The 24852-nt window shown below is 36.5% G+C and overlaps 1 protein-coding gene across 1 annotated transcript in view; it reads right to left on the bottom strand.

The window, feature by feature from the left end:
• The window catches only part of CCDC91 (coiled-coil domain containing 91), a 117110-nt gene that overhangs the window by 74249 nt on the left and 18009 nt on the right, over window positions 1-24852 (bottom strand). Inside the window, exons 2-6 of the mRNA XM_034063337.1 lie at window positions 18372-18437; window positions 18183-18261; window positions 8275-8432; window positions 4981-5169; window positions 2646-2750 (exon numbers count right to left, since the gene is read on the bottom strand). Coding sequence (XP_033919228.1) covers window positions 2646-2750; window positions 4981-5169; window positions 8275-8432; window positions 18183-18261; window positions 18372-18401 — 561 coding nt within the window. The 5' untranslated portion in view covers window positions 18402-18437. The remainder of the gene's footprint in view (window positions 1-2645; window positions 2751-4980; window positions 5170-8274; window positions 8433-18182; window positions 18262-18371; window positions 18438-24852) is intronic.

A 24852-nucleotide genomic window follows, 5' to 3' on the forward strand; every position in this document is an offset into this window, starting at 1 on the left:
TTAGTCACCATATGACTAACTAGGATTAGGAAACATGACCATTTCACCCTGTCACTTTAACTGCAAGTGCTTCCAAGAGCTTGTTTTCCTAGACATCCAACTGCAAGACTGCTTCTTGAAATTACTTTTGGAAATTAATGTTTATACAAAGCCATTACTTATGTATATTAAAAGCACAATACAGGGGTCTTCCAAAACAGGAAACTTTCTCTCTAGGATCATCTGTGCTCATTCCAAGTACGCAAACTTTGACACCTCCCTACTGTCAACATGAACAGGCCTATTGTCCAAAGATGTGCATTTCAAATTTCTCTCATGTCCTCAGGTTTCAGCCACTGAGACTTCTCACAATATGGACAGCTGATGGATCACACGTTGTAGGTCTGGTGCTGGCTAGAAATGGACAGTGTTCCTATACCAACAACAGAACAGAAACTGGGGAAGTTAGAGATCCCAGTGTGTTCTCAAATGCTGGGAAGTATCCATATTACAGGCAAAATTATATTCCCCAGTTCTCAGCACTGGATAAGAAAGGAAGAGGTGAAGACTGATGGAAGGCACAGAAGGGCTGAGTTTATCATTAGGTAAGCAAAGTCAGTGGAGAAATAGAGAAAAGGAGGGGGCAAAAATCCAATGATGCAGGGAACTAGGAAGGAAGAGGTGCCTTAGAAAAGGCTTAAACCAGAAGAGTTACCCCTTACTCATAATCAGCTGTGCCCTGTGCACACCATCCATTCTGTGTCCAGATCAGTGCCACATGGTATCACCATTACAGAACAAGGTGCCTTACAAGAAGTATGAGCCCTTAGACAAAATCACATTGGGAATAGTGGGGAAGGGTGATAACTATGATTAACTTCCCACTCCTTAATCTGTATTAGTACCTTCTATACACTTTTAAGTGCTGTACACTTCCTCCTCTTGGAACACTACTGAACTTTCAGTCCTCAGAACCACAGCTCTCCAAAGCTGCTTTACCCTTCTCAGTAACTAACATCCCTACTTACTTCCAGAACAATTTCTGTCATCATTGCAAAACTGAATTTTGTCATCATCAAGACAAAACTAGTTAGCTTGCTTCTTGTTCTTGGAATTGCAAAACTGTAATGCCAACTCTTCTCCAAGAGTTTTCATTATAGGAAGTTCAGCTTGTAAGAACTAGAGCTAGTATTTACTTATTCAGCTATTTATTTAATTAATATCAAGATAATTATGACATTGAATCTAAAATACAAGCTCTTAAGGTATATCATGAAATATTAAGAGACTTAATTAAATTCTGAAAGAAAGAAACTACATGGAGGTGGGGGCGGCAGTTAGAATACAACGTTAAATACTAAAAGAGGAAAAAAAGAAATCAAAAGGATCCATACACATTAAATCAGTCATCAACACTTTATGTCACATTATTTAGCATTCCTTTTTCAAAGTCTTATGAATTGCAGAAAAACAGTACTAATAAAAGGTATCCGATATTCAAATTTCATGAAAGTAATTTTGACTGTCAGCTCTCAGAAGACTCACTTTCTTCTCTGACTTGATTCTGGCTATATCTAGAAGACAACAAGAGGAAGTACATGAGTTTTTCTACAAAGTAAGTTAAAGGTTATGACCCTTCATTGCCATTCCTGAAAACTGCAGTACCTGACTCAAAGAGGCAGACTGATCCTTGCAAGCCTCAGTAACATATCCACTACTTAAATACTTCCACTTGAAGAGCATTGTGAAAGTGGTAAAAAATAATATCCACTAAATCTACTGTCAAGAGTTTATGATGATTTTTAGCCAGTATGATATTCCATGAATCAGAAGGTTTTTAAGCAAAACTTATTTTTGTAACATAGTTAAGCAAACACTTCTTTCATTGAGTAGGATATTACACACATAAGAAAAAAAAATTAGATGAGCATAAATTCTAGGAAGTACAGAAGCAGAAATTCAATGCAAATTATCATAGCAACCCTTACATACAAATGGGAAACACTGAGTAGCTACATAAAAAAACCCAACCATCCACTGCTGCAAAAAAATTAAGTGAAGGTGAATTACCAACAAGAAACTTCTGAAACACTGTTAGTCTATAATATTTAGTTTGTCCTGCTATAGCACTGGATGAAGACAGAAAACTTCAGTGAAAAATCTGTCTTGTATGTGGACTTCACACATGTATTCAATGAACAACATTGGGGTTTGTAATGGAAGCAGTTTTAATTCCATTGTCTAGCATCTAGTTATACTTTAGAGTTTTTATTATGCAATACAAACTATTCCATATTTGATTCAGATAATACTTTACAAATATCTGCCTACTTTTAGCTATATATAACATAGCTACACTAGAACATACTTTGTCACACTGTTAAACACTCATCTCCTGTGCAAATTGTTTTTTTCATCTGTTATGCAAAACAGGCCAGAATAAAGATGAGTGATTTGAGTTACGATAACATACTTACAAGCAGGCTCTTAAACCTATGTTGCTGCTAATGTCAAAAGTCAGCCTCTGATCTAAAGACCTTAGAAATTTTTTAAATAGGAAAGTCTTTGGAGCAGACATGGAGATACTTGAAGTATTTGTCAGACATAAGTGTACTCTATACAAAACCCTCCTGAAAAAAAATAATACACTACAAGAAATACACTACCTGGAGCATATTGTAGTGATCTTGATGTGAAATTACTTTTTCTTTTTTTTCCTTCAAGAAATCCATTTCTAGAATACTGTGTTTTTCCAATAAATGTTCTAATTCCTGTAAAGTTTGCAAAATAAAATGTGAAGTTACAAACACAGGTGAATTGTGAGAATCAATTGATCATTCCAACTAATATCATTTCTGAAGACTATAGTATTTGTTATCATAATATACACAGAGATAAAGGGTTGCGGAATAAAACTGCAGGTTTTAAATGAAGGCAATGTTTTCAAGAAGTACAAAGTACACAAAATCAAAGGCACATTCTGTAAGAAGCAACTAAGGTCACTGGGTTTGTCTAGTGTGGAGGAAAAAGAGATTGAGGGCTGGCCTCATCATCCTCTGCAGCTTCCTGAGGAGGGGAAGTGGAGAGAGAGGTGCTGCTCTCTTCTCCCTGGGATCCAGTGCCAGGACACATGGACATGGTTCAAAGCTGTGACAGGGGAAGTTCAGACGTGACATTAGGAAACATTTTTTTACTGAGAGGGTGGTCAAAAACAGGAAAAAGCTTCCTACAGTGGTGGTCAATACCCCAAGCCTGTCAGTGTTTAAGAAGCATTTGGATGCCATGCTTAATGCCATGCTTTAACTTTCAGTCAGCACTAAAGTGCTCAGTTGGTTCAGATGATTGTTGTAGGTCACTTCCAGCTGGAACTATTCTGTTCTAATTATTTCAATATTTTTAATCACTTGTTCTGTCTTTCTGCATTTGGAGAACAGCATATTAAGTGTACTGTTAGCAAATGGTTCACTAGAATGACAGAAATCCCATTACATACAGCCCTAGCGATCTCTGCCTATATCTCCAAATGATAATAATTTTAAAAATACTCTGTAATCTTGCAGAGAGCCATTTTAGAAGCCTGCCCAACATGAGCAAAGAGAGAGGAAGAAGAATAACACTGACAATAAACTTAAAAACTGTTTGCTATACAAACTGCTGAAGATTTTTATTTTTAACTCAATGCAGCTGTTCTCCTATCAAACTGATACCTACTATACATAAGCTGTTAGCAACCTTAAAGTTGCTCAAGAACAACTATTTCTGCAGCCATGCAGGAAACCAGTATAGAAACAAATGACTGGCCAGATCACTGTACAGCTATTCAAATAAAGTAACAACTGAGATGGTTGTAAGGGGGACAGAAACAGCAGATCTACTTAGTTATCTTGCTTCTGGACAAAACGTTAAAAACAGTTCTAGAGATTCAAAGTCTTTGATTCTACTGCAGAGACAGAAACTGATGGTGCAACACTTCAAGTCAGAGTCTAGCTCTCAACGATGTCCTACAGAATCATAGAATAGTTAGACTTGGACCTTGAGATCATCAAGTTCCAAACCCCCTGTCAAGGGCAGGGACACCTCACACTAGACCATGTCACCCAAGGCTCTGTCCAACCTGGCCTTGAACACTGCCAGGGATGGAGCATTCACAGCTCCCTTCGGCAGCCCATTACAGTAGCCAGCTCTTCTGATAGCTTCCAGAGAGGGCCCACGGTGTCCCTGTTCTGTCTTTTTTTTGCTACAGACCTACAGAATCCCTTCCTGTCATCTTTAGCATCCCTTGCCAAGTTTAACTTTAATTCTAGTCCTCTTACAATCCATTCATGCTTCCATTCTGGATCTCCTCTATACACTTAATTCCTAGTAAAATCAATTCATTCCAGACCTCCTCATCATTGACTTGTTACTCATCCTCATTTTTATTTTCTAGCACACCTTGATCACGATCAAGGAGCAATATTAAGAACAGCAGAGATTAAACTTACTTTCCAATGCCTCAGTGATCTTTGGACACATAACTACAGGCATAGCCCTGTCTAGTACTCTTATCATACTAATGTCAGAAGGAATATAAAGAATTTCTTTACCAGAGGTCCCAGGAAAGAAAAAAAAAATAAAATAAGTGTCCTGTGTTATATTCATAAGGATAGGAAAAGACACTATGAACTTCAGTGACCATACACTTCCAAAACGTGGGGAATCTCTATACCTTCTAACCACTTGTCTACATGATAAAAATGCATTTTTTTCCTTTTCTTTCTTTCTTTCCCCCCAGAAAAAGTTTCTAATGGAGAATCTAAAACTTTAGAAAATTTCAGCCTAAAATAGACACCAGATATGGGAGAATGAGGGGGAGGGGAGAGTATTCTGGCTAAATTTGGACAATTTCTCTGGAATTGGGATAATTTCTACAAAAAATGCATGGTGAATCCTTACCATCTGCCGTCTATAATTAAATCCTATATAAATGCTAAACATTTTTTATTAAAAATCTATTCATACCTTTTTTATTTTTAATTTTTCTTCTTCAGCAGCGCAAAGCTTGATTTTTAGGTTTGCAAGAGCTTGATGAAGGTAGCTCTTTGGTTCGTTTGTTCTCTGTGTCTCAGCATCAACTAAAGCAGTGACTGACGTAGCTGAAATCTTGTCTTCTATTGCATTCGAAGACACAACTGGAATCTCTGCTTGAATCTAATTCACACAAGAAAAAAAGAGAAAAAAAATGTAAAGGAAATTATAAAGGAAATTTAACATTCCAGTCAAGTCAAATTTAATTCTGAGATGACATAAGAGAACTTAAAAACTGCAAATACTAGGGTTACTTTTTTAAAACCACACTGTTCTGAAATTGGCCATGCATGCTTTTCTATGTAGGATGTGGTGGTCAAAAAGAAAGCTCCAACAATAAAACAGTAGCTGGTAATTCTAGATGGATTCACATCAATCCTTTCAATATCCTCAACTGCTTTTTAATCAGACTTTAGGAGAAGGCTTTAAGAAGGAGGATGGCACAGATACCTCACTTCCAAAATACTCAGGTGAAAACAGACAGAAGTGAACCTGAATCACCTGTCTCAAAGCACCATGCTTATGTGGAAAAAAACTCTCCTTGGATTAGTCACTTCATGTTTTCACCCAGTGCAGACTTCAAATAGTAGTCATAGAAAGGGAACAGAAACTTTTTGTTCTAAAATAAATCTCATCTTGAAGCTAGACCAGCAGAATAAGAATAACTGAGACATAGCTACAACATTTATTTAATGCTATTTCAGTGAACTGTAGAAGTACTAAAACTGAAATGGAGGCTTCTAGAATACACAACCGTAAAGAGAGAAAACATCAATAATAAGCCCTTATCTTCTGCAAAGCACAAAAACAAACAAAGTGACGTTTAAAATATTTTTATGATATAACTAACAAAAGCCAAATCCTCCCCCCCTTAAAAAGATGGGGGGGGGGGGGAGGAGAAGGTGGGCAGAGGGAACAAAAGTTGGTTTATATCACAGCACAGGAACTTGAAAGGAACAAACTTGTAAATTAATTTCAGCTGCCACTTTTTTAACATCAAATTGAAAACCAAAAGATTTTGAGAATTGGGGAGTGGTGGTGAAAGGAACACCTCAATGTATTTGTTAAAAGAGGTTTAATTCCATTACCTTAACACCTTTTATTTCACACAGACACTCAAATAATAGACTGAAAAAAGCGCAAACAAAAATAGTTGAGATCTTGACTGTCCATGGATATATAAGATCCAGTAGGCAAAACAGCCAGAAAGAAAACTGCAATTTCTGCTCTGAATTCCCATTCTGTAAGAAGCAGAGAAACTAGATATGTCAATTCAACTTTGGAGAACTACTGAAGATCAAAGTCGGGCACTGCCAAAACCTATCATGTTTGAACCTGAAACACTGATGTTTTTTATAACACAAAACCTCAAGAGGCTCTGGAGATAAAATTATAGAACACAGTTCTAACATCCTCCTGTAACAGGTTTAAATATTTTAATTTTACATCCACTGTTTTCCTTTAGTTTTATCCAAAAGTGGAAAGTGTGATCTCCATTTTAAAATAATGTTGAAGGACCTCCTCTCAACTCCCTTTGCCTCTTGAGTTAAGAAGAGTTTATGGAACTATGGCTCTGTCAGTAGCTGATCAGAACAAGATGAGAAAAACTGAAACACGGCCTACAATTAGAATTTGCACATATACTTATTTACAAGTAACAAAATGTATTTCTTATTTTTAGTAAGATTACCTAACCAAATTATTTTTAGCTTAAAAAAAAATACACTAGGCCTTAGTATTCTGGAATATCCAAAGTGCTCTTTCCAGAGAACACACAAGCTAAAGTAGCTGGCCTAGCTCAAACGAGAAAATGTACAGGTTATTCACATTTCAGTGTTAGCCGAAATCAAATATAGGATCTGTTGTTGCTGAAGAAAAGCATATTTTGATCATCCTGCCAGTAATAGAAATTTACTTATCAAAACATCGTCAAAGAGGCAGATGAAGAGCTTTCAACACAGAAAATGACCCTGGCTGGCATCAGCCAAGAAAGAAAACAAACACTCCCTCCCTCTCAAGAGAAAAACAACCCAACTTTCAGATTTCTAAGAAATTTCCTCTGGTATCATTTGCATTTGGGCACATGTTCTCTTCACTTTTTATAGGCTTTCCCCACAACATTAGGCTGGGAACGGATACAAACCAGTACCTAATTCATTACTAAGACTGAACTACTGGAGCTGTACTAACCACAGTCCTTCTGAAGGCGCGAACACACAGATACTGCTCAAAAGAAAACCAGTAAGAGTCAGTTTGATCAAAAGAAGTATTTGTACAAGTTTTTAAAACAGCACTAGATAAATGCTTGTAAATGATCAGACTACGGAAATCTGACTTAATTGTGGAGAATAAGAAACCAAGTAAGTGCTGAAAATGAGAGGGTTGCAAACTGCCAAAAATATTGATTGCTTCAGAGAAAGACGAGCACTTTCTAACTCAAGTATATAATACTATGCATCCCAAAACAAGGAATTTTACAATCAATAAACTTGTTTAAATAGGTGTCATTGCAATCAGTGGCAATAAAAATTCATTTGGAAGGGTATATCTATTTAATTCTCATCCATGGAAATCTAGCTTTCATGTGCTAATCTCCACACAGAAAATATTTTCTCTCCCTTGTTCATCTGTTTAGTTATAAATAAAACACTTTCACCCCCACCAAAGAAGCAAAGATCAGTTCTCAACAGTATTGCAGCCACTAAGAGAGATCAAGATCACATACCTAGGACTCTGTCAGATCACAAAAAAACCCCAAACTTTAAATGTAATGGAGGAGGAGAAGTAAAATATAGTAATACAAACAAAATTAATGTCATGATAATTAAGTAAATATTAAAAGTTAATTCTTAAGACCTAAAACCACTTGAGAAAACATACAAGTAAAACATATATGTACAGCCATAATCATTACAGCTTTACCAATAACATAGTTTTTTAGAGAACCTTCCTGCTATTGTTTCTTAATTTCATGCCTAGCAGTATCAACATGCCTTTAACTTTTAGCAACTTTAACACAGATCCTTTTGCAATCTATACCAAATTACTATGGTGCCTCACAGTTATAGGATTTAAACATAATATAAATTATTTTACTTCAAAGTCTGTACTACAAGACACCAAAGACCTTTTGCTCTTAAAGGGCAACTCTTGCACAAAAAAGATACAATGCTAAGATATTTAATACACACTGTTTCCCTACTGAAACAAAAAAAATGGTGGTTTTACCTGTTCTTCAGGAACAGCAGGGTTTGCAACATTGGTGGCTGTTTTAATACCTTTTGCCACATTATCACTTGATAAACTGAATGAGTCAGTAGGAACCAGGCAGGAAGACGGCACCGAGTGCTCCAGGAGAACATCAGGAGATATATGGACTTCAGATACTAATGAAAGAAATAAAAACAGAGCACAGAACACAATACAAAGAAGCGTTAAAAAAATACTTCTGGTTCTGAAACCTATACCTACCAAAATCAATCACACTAGCAACAAGTATAGTCATATTAATATAAGGTTATGTATCTCTTACAATCTACTTGCACAGTTCATATATTTTTGTGTACCATCAATTTAAGGACACTTGAAACTGTACAGTCACTAAATTTAGACTTGTAACTTACACAGAGGTTTCACAAGACAATTGCCATCAAAAGCAGCAATTTTAACTTTTGTCTTTTTGCATTCACATAACCTTTCAGCTTTGGCACAATCTTTGACCAGTTTAGGTCAACTGTAGAAAGGTACTTAAAATTTCCTAAAGTTTGAAATTTTAAAGGTAAAAAAACTCAACTGTCTTTGAAGACACATACAGTTTACCAAGACACAAGATAAAAGCAGGTTTACATTTTATAAGAGTTCAAAAGATAAAGTAAGTAACTTTCTAGCTAATAAAACTTAAGTATAATTAATACTGAAGTGAGAGCTCTCCCACAGCAATTTCCAGTTATGCTATAAAAATATTGAATAGTGGACCATTATTACCAACTCAGCACAACAGAAACTTGAGCACTTTTATAAAAGATTCCGATAAAATAAAGCACAGGGAAGAGAAAGCTTTGCACACATTTTGACCTCTTCATGAACCTGCTTAGTAAGGTTCCATAGGATATAGCCCTAGAGGGCACGGGGGCCTAAGACTGTTGATATTCAAGGATCACCTGCTAAAAATTAATGAGTGTGGCATCCCAACTAGAAAAAAGTGCAGCAGGAGGGCCAGAGACCTAAACAGATGGATAAGGAGCTGCTGAGGAAATTTAGAGGGAAAAAAGAGGTTTATAAAAAATGAAGGAAAGAACAGGCAGCCTGGGAAGAACACAGGGATGTTATCCAGAAAGCTAGGGACCAGGTTAGGAAAGTTAAGGCCCAGTTGGAATTAAAATTGGCTAGGGATGTTAAAGATAACAAGAATGGACTCTATAGGTACACTGCAAATAAAAGACAGACAAGGGACAACGTAGGCACCCTCCGGACGCTATCAGGAGAACTGGCTACCCTGGATTTGGAGAAGGCTGAGGTTCTTAATGACTTTCTTGCCTTGATCTTAACTGGCAAATGTTCTGACCACACCACCCAAGTCTTGGAAGGCAGATACAGGTACTGTGAGAATGAAGACCTTGGATCCACTGTAGGAGAGGATCTGGTTCAAGACCATCTTAAGAACCTGAATGTACACAAGTCCATAGAACCTGACGAAATCCATCTGTGAATCCTGAAAGAGCTGGCAAATGAAGTTGCTAAGCCACTGTCCATCATATTTGAAAAACCATGGCAGTCAGGTGAAGTTCCCGAAGACTGGAAAAAGGGAAATATAACCCCCATATTCAAGAAGGGTAAAATGGATGACCCATGGAATTACAGACCAGTCAGTCTCACCTCTGTGCATGGAAAAATCTTGGAGCAGATTCTCCTGGAAGGCATGCTAGGGCACATGAAAAACAACAAGGTGCTTGGTGACAGCCAGCATGGCTTCACTAAGGGGAAATCCTGCCTGACCAATTTGGTGGCCTTCTATGATGTGGCTATGGAACTGATGGACAGGGGTAGAGCAGTTGATGTCATCTACCTGGATTTGGGCAAAGCGTTCGACACTGTCCCACATGACATCCTTGTCTCTAAATTTGAGAGATATCAGTTTGATAGGTGGACCACTCGGTGGATAAAGAACTGGCCACACACAAAGAGTTGTGGTCAATGGCTCAATGTCGGGCTGGAGACCAGTTACAAGTGGTGTCCGTCAGGGATCGGTGTTGGGGTCGGTCCTGTTCAACATCTTTGTCTGTGACATGGACAGTGGGATTGAGTGTGCCCTCAGCAAGTTTGCTGATGACACCAAGCTGTGTGGTTTTGTTGATACGCTGGAGGGCAGGAATGCCATCCAGAGGGACCTTGACACACTTGTGAGGTAGGCATATGTCAACCTTCTGAAGTTTAACCATGACAAGTGCAAGGTCCTATACCTGGGTAGGGGCAACCGCAGGCACAGCTACAGGCTGGTCAGAGAAGAGATTCAGAGCAGCCCTGCAGAGAAGGACTTGGGGGTGTTGGTCAATGAGAAAATGAATTTGAGCCAGCTTCAGTGTGTGCTCACAGCCCAGAAATCCAACCGTATCCTGGGCTGTATCAAGAGGAGCATGACCAGCAGGTCAAAGGAGGTGATCCTGCCCCTCTACTCTGCTCTCATCAGACCTCACTTGGAGTATTGTGTGCAGTTCTGGTGTCCTCAACATAAAAAGGACATGGAACTGTTGGAACAAGTCCAGAGGAGGGCCACGAGGATGATCAGGGGACTGGAGCACCTCCCATATGAAGACAGGCTGAGAAAGTTGGAGCTGTTCAGCCTGCAGAAGGGAAGGCTGCGTGGAGACCTCAGAGCAGCCTTCTAGTATCTGAAGGCGGCCTATAAGAGTTCTGGGGAGTGACTCTCCATTAGGGACTGTAGTGACAGGACAAGGGGTAACGGGTTAAAACTTAAACAGGGAAAGTTTAGATTAGATATAAGAAAAAGTTGTCTACTGTGAGGGTGGTGAGGCACTGGAATGGGCTGCCCAAAGAAGTTGTGAATGCTCCATCCCTGGCGAGTTGGACAGAGCCTTGGGTGACATGGTCTAGTGTGAGGTGTCCCTGCCCATCGCAAGGGGGTTGGAACTAGATGATCTTAAGGTCCTTTCCAACCCGAACTATTCTATGATTCTAAATTTTTAATTTAATAGCAATGTCCTGCAACATCTCATATAGTTACTGGTATTGCCCTCGCAGTAGACAAAAATGTATGTCCAATTGCTTTAGAAAAAACAGTTCACATTATTGTTACAAACCTGGTAAAATATAAGAGATGCCACTAGCCTGAAGCAAGGCTGAGCCTCTCAATATCTCTTTAATACTGCACAAGTATGCATAACACAGTGCAAACAAGTGTGTATGTTGATCTAAAAGCAGTCAAAGGGACACACTAATCCTTGAATCCAGATGCTCCGAATCCCATCTTCTTTATCTCCCAGTTCTGGGATTCAAATTAAGAGAGAGGAACACACAAACCTAATCTAAGAAAGGGAAGAAAGGATATAGACCACAAAACAGAAAAATAATCAGTATGCTAATTGCAGCAATAGTAGATTTGAACATGGAGAAAATAGGTGAGAAAAAAAGACAGTTGAGCAGATTCCGGCTACTTGGGTGAAAATCCTATAGGACAGTTTTTCAGCAAAGAAAACAGAAACCAGTTTAGGTAAACAGGACAAAACAAAAGATGGTGACACAACTGTACCTTTAACAGAAAACTCTTCTCTGAAATTGGAAATTGGTCTTTTTAGGCTGTGCTCCCTTCCCCCCCTTACAAACCAGCTTCCTCTAACCATTACCTACTCTGATAGTTCAAATAGCTGTGAGATGATAGAGAAGATGAACTTTTTGCTTCTAGAAACACCAATTATGTCTCTATTCTATGCTACCATTTAATATCCTGAATTTTAGTTTGAAATAAATTTCCAACAGATGGAAAACCAACTAAAATAACGCACCGGGCAAATCTGATTGAGCAGACAAGTTGTTTCTTTTCCTAAACCCATCAACTAACAATGACAAAACTAGCATGACACTGATCTTTGTGGTGTTAGCATTCATCCTTTGGTGATGACGACCATAGCATAGTTCATATTTAAATAATTTATCCCAGAAGTAAAACTAGAAATTGAGTCTGGATACAGATGAAGAATGGAGACTCACAGAGATTAAAGCTTTAGGTATTCACATATCCAGTGGCATCCATACTAGATATAAGACTTTATTTTTCAGTTAATACAGTTTTATCTGTAGTCAAGCTGTCAGCGATTCCAGTTATTGTAACGAATGCTTCGCATTTTGAGGGGGAAGAAAAAGCAGAAACAAAAAACCCACCTCTGAAGTTGGCCAAATAAAGTCTGGGAAACGAAGAGCAACAATTGGTGACCACCTCTGAATACCATGGTTTAAAATTATTCCGCTAAATACATGATCTTGCAGAAGACAAGAAAAGGCGGCAACTCTCCAAGGTATCATTCAAACATCTTTTTGACAAAACCTTCTTTTCACTTTCGGCAGTGTTCAGGATTCATAAATTAGACATTTCTAGAATTACATGTAATTCTATGTCTGTAATTCAAACTCACTTAATTCATTCTTCTTGTGTATATACTGGTGAAATTGCATTAGCATTTTAGTTCAGCTCAAAATTTGGTTTTGAAGATGACCCCTCCATCATTTCCTGCTTGCCATGCTTTAGTTATCATAATGGAACAGTTTCAGAACTCCCAAAATGAAAACTTGCCTCTGATAAAACTGTCTGACTGGACTCCAACAAATAATGGACATTCAAGTCCACAGCACCAAGATAACACCAGTCTGAAATAAAATTCCCAAAGCACATGTAGTATGCATATTGGCTTCTCAGCACCATTTACAAATCTTCTCCAACTGCTGCACCATCTGCTATAATACAGTCATACACTATCGATTTCCCAATATTAAGAATATTCTATAATAGGGTTGTATGTAAGAACTGACCAAACTAATAGAAGAGATCAGTAACAGCCTTCAATCTTGCTCACACAAGAAAAAAATCTGTACCTTTATCTTAGTAATGAAGCTCAATTATTAAAATAATGGGGAATCAGAAATTCTGAAAACAAAATAAAGATGAACATGAACTATTAGATCGCATTCTATACTTCACACTGAGCTTCAGATTGAAGACATTAGATATGAAATCTACCACTGAACAAATAAACCTGAGTAACATTTACTAATTGGATGTTATTTATATCCAGCAATTAACAGATGATATGCCATCAGAGCCATGAGCAACAGACCACATAATAATTCTTTCACATACTTTTGTAGAACGTTGCAAACTACTTGTAGTACACTTCTCCCACATGCAGGTTTCAGCTGTTAAAAATAAAAAACCACAGGAAACAAAAACTGTATTTCCATCCTCAACTACCCATGTCTTTGATGATAGAATTCAATGACCCTTTAAATTATACTGTATACACTGTAAATTGTACCACTGAACATTTTCAGTTAAAACTAACATTCATATAGACTGGGTTTGTGTATCCAAATTTCACTGATCTGATTAAATCGCAGGCCCACACAGTTGCTCAAGCACAACTGTAAGAGACAGAAAACTATTCTACAAGGCAGGAATTTCTGTCAGCTGCAATGTCAGAGCTAGAACGCAGAGATCTACAGCCTGCATAACGCTGAATAAACTGAAAATTACCAGGTTTACAAATATCAACCAATTTACTTTGCCAATACACAGCAAATTAGCACAAACCAGAAATTTGCATTCTAAAAGACATACATAACACTTATTAAAATTAATCATTAAAATCAGTGAAAAACATTTTATGAAGGAAGAGCAGCAGAATAGCAGAATTCTGTTAGAAAATCTTCTTTTTCTATGAAACAAAAAGCATCAACTAATAAATATCCCAAATAGACAAAGTATTTCCTGTAATTACACTGCTTTTCTCTCAATGTAAATGGAGAACTACTAGAAAGGATTAAATTGCTTGAAGAATGAGTAGAGGGATACATTAATAGACATCAACTGACACACAATATTCCAATAATAAATGCTGTGTCCCAGATGGCATGCAAAGTATTCTGCAAAGCTGTTGTAGGAGCTTTAGTAGTTTCCCTAGCAATTTTCCCTTTTTTTCCCTTTAGTAAATTTCACAATCTTTCCCTTTCCCAAACCAACACTTTCAATCACTGTATTTGCAGATCACTGATTTACCAGAATGAAGTGTATTTCCACATCTGTTATGGCATTAGAATCAAAGAGTAAATGTCTACATATGGTGATAACAATTTCTCTGTTGACTTCAACAAGCATGAATGTCCTCCTACCAACAGGAAACACTTGGCTGCTTCTTTACACACACCATTTTACATCAGTATATAGACAGGAAAGAAAAACACTTTAACGTACTTTCAAGATGATTTGTTGCAATTCACAGCAGAAAGCTCTTCCCCATATTTTAGTCTTCCAAAGCCAAACTACTTCAGAAAATAAATAATTACATACACTATTGCAGCAACCTAAATCGAAGGCCATATGGACATAATAATTTTGTTTCTTAACTTCTTATTAAAGTAGAACTTATATACTGCTACCAAAAGTTTAAAACACTGCAATCATCTAGTTGAACCTCAAAAACAGATCTTTCAGTATTCAATGACTACACAACATAAGAAAACTAAGAATTCATTCTCATCAGTCTTGTATTGTTTTTTAAGACATGGGTTTCTATAAAACTGCCGAAATATTCAGGCAATATAACTGTCTTTTAAAGCAGTTTGGTAACTGTAAGGAAGAGAGAGAGGGAGGTGATATGTGTTCTGATAAACATGCAGCAAGACAATCTTTTAACTATTCCGGATCGTCAAATCTGAAAAGTTACCCAACTCATTTTTAAAGCTGCATACCCCGAGTAATGCAAATGTTAGAAAAAGAAAATTATCTTTCCAGAGTTAAATGAGGCTGTATTTCATTCTCAACAAGGACCACTGAACCTGTCCAATCATGGCAAAGAATGAAATGAGTTTCCTCCAATCTCCTTAGGGATATCTTAGTTTCCTACTATTTTCCACCCCTCCACTACCCTGACCAAATCAAGATGTTAGTTTTCTGAAGAAAAAAAAGAAAAAATCTTGTGAAAAGAACTATTTCAATAAAACAGCTGAAAACAGCACCTTTCAAGCCATGTAAATTAAAAATAAAACCAGGCACTTCAATACTCCAGTGCACACTTATTGAAACGAGAACTGACATTGCCCATAATAATTAATACAGACAGCCTCTTAAATTCTTCTGCTATCCAGAAGGACCAGTGATAAGACACTAGACTATTCCATAATTTATTTTAGAGTTCTTAAAAACTTATTCTTGTGCTAGTTCTGAACAATGTTTAAATATGAGGATTAAACATAAGGCTTCATACTCTGTCAGTGTTCGTAGACAGATCTCATCTTCCTAAAGATCAACTTTTCATTCTCAGTGTTTTGCTGGTTGGCTCTTTTTCAACTTTACAAACACAAGCTAAGAAAATAGTGATGTCTGAGTAGTTCCCTCACATCTCTCCAAAGTCCAGATGATGGATGTACAATAGTGACTCTTCTTAGCACTTCCTCATATTAAGGCTGGATAGAAAAAAGGAAATCCATCACATATATAATGACACTAAGAAGGATTACTCACTTTTATCTCAGATAAATAATCAGAAGGAATGTACCCAAAATAATAGCTGGTTCCTCAGACTTTGCTAACAGTAGTAGCAAAGACATCTAAGTAACCCCACTACACGTGTGTTATTTTTCTTTCTTTACTTCCTCATTCCTCCATACTCATAATGCATACTGTCTCACAGAGCTGATGTCTTTGGACCAGCCCTACTCTCTGTTTCAATATTTATACATTATTTGGTACAATGGGTTCCAATTAAAGCTTGAAACCACAAAAGATTAAAAAGTAAACAGTTTTCTTCCTTATTTTTATAATTTAGAATAAAACCAGAATAAAATTTTTCTATTAGGTGACATTGCTAAATAAACATAACGGAAAGAGGTGCACGCATTCTGGTAGTTGTCCTAGTGGAAGGGGAAAGAACAATATATTTCTGCTGTATAAATTCTTTTTTTTTTGCCTTCTAAAGCACCAACCACAATTAAAAACATTTTCCGATTTGGAGTACACAGAAAAATGCACAGAAAAAACTGTTTGCACATGCCAATAAACATTTTATCATACTTTAAGCTTATTGAACAAGTGATATCAACTTTCAAGTAGATAGCAAGAAGCTCAAGACAAAATTAAAGAGCAAAATTCCTCACTGTAACCAACGCTGGGGCTCTAGAAATAATATCTGATTTTTTCCTTCATACTGAGAAATACTGCAACAGATTACAGCACTGCTTTTAACTCTTTACATCTTACAAATATCAAGGATGCAGAAAATTTATGACTCCATAAAGTTCACCGAATCTTTGGTGTACATAATGGTATCACACTTCATAACACCACAATACATTTGAGTTTCTTACATTTTTCAGCACACTTTACTGACTGAAAAATTGCTAGAGTAAGACAAGAACAACCTACACATAAATATAAATAACATTGGGCAGACAAACATTAACTTACAAGTCAATGTCTAACAAGCATTTTGATCGATGCTATTAGTATCTTGCCCCTTGCAGTAAGTTAAATTATTCACAGCAACATTTGCATGGAAAAGTCACGTAAAGGGTTTTACATTAGTAAGATATTCTGAATGCAGGGGTTTTCTTTTAAATACCTTGGTACAACTTATCCCAAGAATTCTGTGTCACTCACAAATCATACAAAAAACTTCCATGTTACTTCTAAATTATTTAAATTGTATGTGCCTCACTAGATATAAATTAGACTTCATGAGACAGGCACCACACAGCTATGTTGGATTTAATTTAAACACATTCAAATATGATAATGAATTTATGGATTTTTGAGTAACGACAGTCAAAATGACAAAAGGAATAATAAAGTTATTTGGGAAAATACAGTTTCCTTATTTGCATAGAATCATAGAATCAACTAGGTTGGAGAATGTGGGCATCGATCCTGCTACCTCTTGAAAATTTTATTTGGTTTTATTAGTTTTATTTTAGCAACAAATAAAACTATTCTTGAATGGATGAAAGCCAGTAGCACCAGAAATAAACAAACCATTTGAAGATTCTGATTTATAAAGATTTTATATTGACACAAACCCCTGTCTTATTTTTAAAATTATAATTATTTTTCTTAATTTATTCAGCATAATTATATAATAAGTGTTAGGAATTTTTAGTTCCTGACCAAAGAATAAAATGTGTGTGTTTTTTTTCTCAATGCTACTAAAGTGATGCTTCTTTCTGCAAAAGCAGTGAAACTGAGACTAAATTCTCAGAACAAAGATCAACTGGCAATCAAGTAACACCTCCTCAATCTTTTAGTGCTGCTGATACTGTACATTTATCCACTATCAATGATCTTTTACTAATTTCTTAAAATGCAGACAGGCACTGGGCATTTCTACAAATTAAAAAAAAAAATAGCTCCATAACGTTTCAGCTTCTGCATGAGATAAAGGATGTATAATATATTTTCTAACTTTAAAAGCTTAAATAAAAAGAGATGATCCCCCCTCCCCCTCCCGAGCAACTAAAAGACTTTAGCACAATCAAAGAAACATGAAGGAGGGAAAAACATGTTCAAGTCCTATTTTTCACTTTACTTTTTGTATTTTTTCCATTCATTTGTAACAGACCTTCCATACTCAAAAGTAGGAATATCATTTGAATGACAAAGCTCTGTTTCTTCTTCCCATGAGATTCCAATCAGCCTTTGAACTGGATAAAATGTACTTCTCTTTCATTCCTCAAGGAAGTTTAACTCTGTGCAGCTTCCCAAAATTGTTACTCAGGAACATTACTATTCTAGGTTTTCATCACTTCCTATTCTTTCATTGTTTCATTATTCTTTCACCCTTCTGAATACTAATATTTACAGTGAATACAGAAACACAGCAATACGTTACTAAGAGTTTTTATAGTGATTTTATCAATACCTGTAGGGAATGCTGCCCAAGCAATAGCAGGGGATGTAGTCTGCTTTTCACCATTTCCAAACTCATAACTCTCTGCTGCCTAGAAGCACACATGAAAAGGAAAATACATATTTTATAACACATTATAAATACCTTTAAAAAAAGTTGAATATAGTTACATTTAAAAATTAAGTCATCCAAATAACATACCTCAAATCCTCCAAAGTCATCATCATCCATTTTTCAACTGCTATCAGAATATAGCAGAAATCTTGACTAAAAACAAAAAACAAAAAACAAAACCATTAAATTGTTATACCCTATTTACTCATAAAATACCAACAAAAACTGCAAAACCAAAGGTATGATGTTGGCTTTAAAAGAAAAGCAAGGTAAAAGAAGTAATTGTTGTCACATCATAAAAGCCCAGCAGTGAGAAGTAATACAATGCACTGCACTGCAGGAATATGGCTATATTTCATTGGCCAGTCTCATAAGAGGAATATGCAGATATGATCAACTAGAAGTCAAATGACAAAATGACTCATGTATTTGTTCTTCATTTAAATGATAGATGAGTAGAGACCTTTTGCTTGAATACAACTGCTTTGTAGCTCATCTATGTGTTCTTCATAACCTCATCACCTACTCATTTGGAAATGAGTATTCAGTCTTTCATCCAAGTACTCCACAGTTTACCTGAAGTCTTTCAAATTTACAAGCTCTTCAAAAGATCAAGGGACCAAAATAGAAACTTTTTCACATGGAAGATGCAAGGTCTAGGACTACAAGATAGCTCTTAAAAAGCAATTTTTATTTATCAACATAATTGAAAACATTGGGTGTTTTATGACAGAATTTTAATATTTTCAAGCAAAAAGATAAGCACTGCCCGCCAGTATTGTCAAAAATCTTTTGAAAGACAAAATGTAGAAATAGCTTTCCAAGACAGGAAACCAGAAAGATTGTACTTTAAAAGCTGTATTTATTGCCCTCAAGTATGAAACAAACAAGGAAACAAAACAAATAAGAAACCAAACCGGCAAAATAAAAGCAAACACACAAAGTAGTCAAGGAAGTAGGATTTCTGACGGTCAGATTCCAAAATGAGGACTTCATTAGTAATGAAAACAATCCAATTTAACACAGTCACAATCTACCATGTACTTCATAGTTCTGTCGTTATGATTTAAAATATAAAAATACTTTCCATTGTTAAATTGCTTTCGCAAATCAGCACTGTGATTAAATCAGGAAAGATTTCCTGCTTTTCCCATCTCTCAGCTGTCTGGCAACATCAGCACAAACTGCAACTTAGAAAAAGTCTGTGGTGAATTTCTGGAAATTTTTCTGCTACCACAGAGGTCCTTCCCTAGGTTTCATGGAGGGACTGATTTAGATTTTACAAACTGATCAGCATTTTTGAGTTGTAGCCCTGAATTCTGTGGCATTTTCATATATTTATAGTTAAACTGCAGTTCCTTTTACAAAAATGCAGGATAAGTTACTCAGCTAATGCAAGTAATTCAACATATACATGGCTGTTTAAACAAAGGTATTACATTGTATTTAAAAAGAAAAATATCTTTCTGATATACAAGTGAAGGATGATCCAAAAAAAACTTAAAGATTTATAGAATGTGAAAATGTTCATAAAGTTAATTGACTTCAGTTAAAATAGACTTTAGGCTAGAGAAACTTTTATTGCTGTGAAAGCACATACTCAGAAAAAGAATTCAAAGTGTTTGGAGGAAATCTCCAAATTCAAGTATTAGAATCTCAGAAGGAGACACTTCAGCTGATATCCACTGCTGAAAATCATCCCCAAGAAATACTTCAATCACATCTTCCAAAGTTTAACAAATTAATTTCCAAGTTTTTATTGATGGCTTTAGTTTAAATTGCCACTATCACAATGTAAGCACACATAACTGGATAAATTATTGTCCAATATTCATATGTGGTAAAAGAACTAAATATCTTTTTACTGCAAGCAGTTTTGTGCTGTTTTATTTCTTAGGAAAGAAGTAACATAGTTGGGTATCTTTTGTATTTATAGTATCAGTATCAACCTTAACCAGTCAAACATTCATGCATTACATTAATATTCAGCACTTTAATATACAACTCAAAAAAATGACACATGCGAACACAACCAATAGCAATGGAATTTGTATAGATAGAACATTGCAGACAGCAGTGTGCAAACAAGTGAGAACTCAACATATTCATGCTACCTACCATGAAATGACATTCATAACAGGTAATTTATAAAGCTACTGCAAATTGCAGCATTTAAGTAGCAATCAGAGCAGTCAGTTGGACAAAGGCAGGCTTTCAAAAGTAAAAAAGATATTTAAGCTACACACTATGTATCACATCAAGAGCTCCTACCAACTTTACCCAAAATTACTTCAAAGGATTGCAGCAGATTTTCTTCCCAAAAAGCAAGACATTATTCCCATCATCTCAGAACTGGTTATGTCTCAGCCAGAGAAACTATATTCCATATTCAGCACTGTGTTTTGAAAAACAAACTGGAACAAGTTCAGTGGAGTGCAACAGAACTTAAAGCAATTTTGGAAAGGCATGCTAAAAATCATAGAATCATACAATCAAATATAACATATCTGAAAAATCAACTATGACATATTTGAAAAATCATGGCAGTCAGGGGAAGTACTGGACAACTAGAAAAAGGAAAATACAACCACTATTTTCAATAAGAGGAAAATGGATGACCCAGGGAATTACAGACCAGTCAGTCTCACCTCTGTGCCTGGCAATATCTGGGAGCAGATTCTCTTGGAAGGCATGCTAAGGCACATGAAAAACAACAAGATGCTTGGTGACAGCCAGCATGGCTTCACTAAGGGGAAATCCTGCCTGATCAATTTGGTGGCCTTCTATGATGGGGCTACAGAACTGATAGACAGGTGTAGAGCAGTTGATGTCATCTACCTGGACTTGTGCAAAGCGTTCAACACTGTCCCACATGACATCCTTGTCTCTATATTGGAGAGACATCAGTTTGATAGGTGGACCACTCGGTGGATAAAGAACTGGCTGGATGGCCGCACTCAAAGAGTTGTGGTCAACGGTTCAATGTCTGGCTGTAGACCAGCAATGAGTGGTGTCCGTCAGGGATGGGTGTTGGGACTGGTCTTGTTCAACATCTTTGTCGCTGACATGGACAGTGGGATTGAGTGCACCCTCAGCAAGTTTGCTGATGACACCAAGCTGTGTGGTTCGGTTGATAATGCTGGAGGGAAGGAATGCCATCCAGAGGGACCCTGACACACTTGTGAGGTGGGCATATGCCAACCTTATGAAGTTTAACCATGACAAGTGCTAGTAGGTTTTACACCTGGGTTGGGGCAATCCCAGGCTCTCGTCGGACCTCACTTGGAGTATTGTGTGCAGTTCTGATGCTCTCAACATAAAAAGGACATGGAACTGTTAGAACAAGTCCAGCGGAGGGCCACGAGGATGATCAGGGGACTGGAGCACCTCCATATGAAGACAGGCTGAGAAAGTTGGGCCTGTTCAGCCTGGAGAAGAGAAGGCTGCATGGAGACCTCATAGCAGCCTTCCAGTATCTGAAGGCAGCCTATAAGGGTTCTGGGGAGTGACTCTCCGTTAGGGGCTGTAGTGATAGGACAAGGGGTAATGGGTTAAAACTTAAACAGGGGAAGTTTAGATCAGATATAAGAAAAAGTTCCTTAATGTGAGGGTGGTGAGGCACTGGAATGGGTTGCCCAAGGAAGTTGTGAATGCTCCATCCCTGGTGGATTTGACAGAGCCTTGGGTGACATGGTCTAGCGTGAGGTGTCCCTGCCCATGGCAAGGGTGTTGGAACTAGATCTTAAGGTGCTTTCCAACCCTAACTGTTCTGTGATTCTATGGATCAGCTAGGTTCAAAAAGATCTTTAAATAGAGACTTTTTAATAACAACATTGATGAATATGAAAAACAATATTCTACGAAGTGATTAATTACTTTCATTTATCATCAAATGCAGCACTGACAGAAGGCACTAAAAGACAGAAGCCTCTGTAGGCAAAACATATGTTAAATACTAGTGAGGATTTCCAGGAAATCCTGTAAGAAAATTTATAAGAACCTATGTATACATGAAATAGAAGTAACTTTTAATAGAGAAAAAGCATGTAGGGCAGAAATAAAACTGGAGAGAAACCTGTTACTGATTCCATCATCTTTGTTATTATATTGCATATACATGTTTTCTAAGTCTGATAATGACTATTAAAGTATTTTGACCTAAGATTACTTTGGTCCACAAGTTTTAATATATTCCATGGCTGTAATAATATGATTAATCTATTAATTATTTCATGCATCATTTAAATAGAGCAAGAGAAACAGACTCCAAGTTAAGACTCAGTAGTATCAACTATGTTTTCTTTTCTAACTGCTAATCCTTTAATTTCCAGTTCTTCAGCTAAGTAATTGTCAATCAGCTAGGAAGAACTATCTGCTATTTGTGTATGTATAATATACGTTCATACATGCACATACCTCTGTTTTCAAAGACAAAGCTAAGTTTCTAGTCCATCAAAAAGAAATTCTGACTGGTTTGCATGCTTTGCTGTCAACTGGCAAACTTAGGTATCACAAATAAGCAGGTAGCAAATTAAGATAGAAAGCATGTTTAAGTCCTGAGGGATACACTAAAAAAACTCAAAGGCTGAGGTGCTCTCTTCAAAGACTATTACTGCAAGAGCTCTTACTAGATGTCTTTCCCAAAATATATTTCTTCTTGGATAAAAAGGGAGCTTTCTGCAGGGATAAGGGAACAGGGCCACACCAATGTTTTAAGAACTGTTTAGAAAGAAATCTATCAAGTTTATTTTTAGTTAGGAGTCTTTCACAGCCCTCAGAAGTACATGTGCATTCAGCTCTAAATTGTTTGAATAATTTGTTATAATTGGTAACAATGCTGAATTCCACCCCTTATTCCAGTGATGGATGCAGTTCTGGTATTAGCAAACAGCAGCACTAGCTTAACACCTCAGACTGCACTGCAACAATTTTGGAAGCAGCATTTTTTAATCACTCATCTATTCCAGAACAAGTAATCAAACTTTCATCCTCACAGACTAGGAACATTATTTGTAGTACCAGAATAGGAAAGAATACATTAAGTGCTGACAATCTTCAGAAGGATTTAAGAAATAACTCAAGAAGACAAAACAATCCACACAGTCTTACTATGACTAAATGTGGTCTCTTAAAATATGCCTGATACTAGAATTAAGTAACTGTAAAATTGGGCAACAAGAAGTCAACCTCAAAATTACAAAGTTATGGTTGGAAAAAAAACAGTAGTTCATCAAGCCCAGCCCATTTCCAAAACACTACAGTTCTCAAGACATCTATGTAGTAAAATGCTGGAGAAGCTCTCCAGTCACATTCTTGTGAAAAGACGGAAACTTCTCATGGGTTACCAATATGTAAGCCACTGCATTTTCAGTAGGTCTTATCAACAAGTTTATATTCATCAGATCACAGAATAACTTAGGCCAGAATTCAGGGCAGCAGGTCATCCAATCCAAGCTCAAACCAGGTTCAGTGCTGCATTCAGATCAGGTTGCTCAGGCCTTTCTTCTCTATGACTGGTAATAATGCATTATGAATGTATTCAAACACAGACAGTTATGCATATCTAAGATGCCTGCAAGCTTTCCTACAGAAAACACAGTCACCAAACCCTGACCATCAGCTTAACATAGGCCACAAGAACTTTTGTGAAATGCACCTATCTAACAGACATACCAAGATCTTTTGTCAAAACTGTAGGCTCCAAAAAGCCAAGATAACTTTTAGTTTTAAAAATAAAACACAACAATAACATAAAAGTCACCATTTAAGAAGAATATATACTGGGAATATCTTTGTGAAAAAGAGAAGAACTGATGATAAATTATCACAAAGTTCTAACCAGCTAAGTCATTCATTAAAACTTGCTGATTACAGAATATACATATAAGATACATAACCCAAAGAAAGACAAGAATATGAATGTACAGCATAATGGAAACTAAAATAAATTTAGAGCATCTGTAAGATTAAAAAACCAAACAAACGAACCAAAAAAAACCCAAAAAAAAAACCAACAAAACCAAACAACTTATATTTCTCACTTCACCCCTCCTTGAGATATCAGCACTAAAAGTATCCTGTTTAATAACACGTACACGACAGAGGAATACTTTTCATCATTATGGCCAAGAATTCAGTGGCATGAAAAACTATATAAACATTACTGAAGATCACAGTCAAAACAAAAGAACAGCTACAGGCAGATTTTGGGTTGGGTTTTGCTTGTTTGTTTGTTTTTTGAGATTGAGGAATTCTAACTTCCCAGCAGTAAACCTAAATGTAGGTGCTTTTTCTTTTTTTTTTCCCTCCAAACCTATGAATAAATATAATATAGCAATTCTCAATCCTTCAAACCAACGGAGAGTTCAACCCTTTTAGTGTTTTATTATTATAACTTCCAATTCTGCAATTTCCCTCATAGGAGTATCTTGTACACAATGAACATCTTCTACAGGCTTTTTTCTTATTATTATTATTAAAGCAGATGACAATTCAATAAAATTGAATGCATAATTTTCCTACAAAGATAACATGACCCATGTGGTTCCCATTCACTTAGTGGTTTGTT

Source organism: Melopsittacus undulatus, chromosome 5 (genome assembly GCF_012275295.1).
Source record: "Melopsittacus undulatus isolate bMelUnd1 chromosome 5, bMelUnd1.mat.Z, whole genome shotgun sequence".
Lineage (NCBI taxonomy): Eukaryota > Metazoa > Chordata > Aves > Psittaciformes > Psittaculidae > Melopsittacus > Melopsittacus undulatus.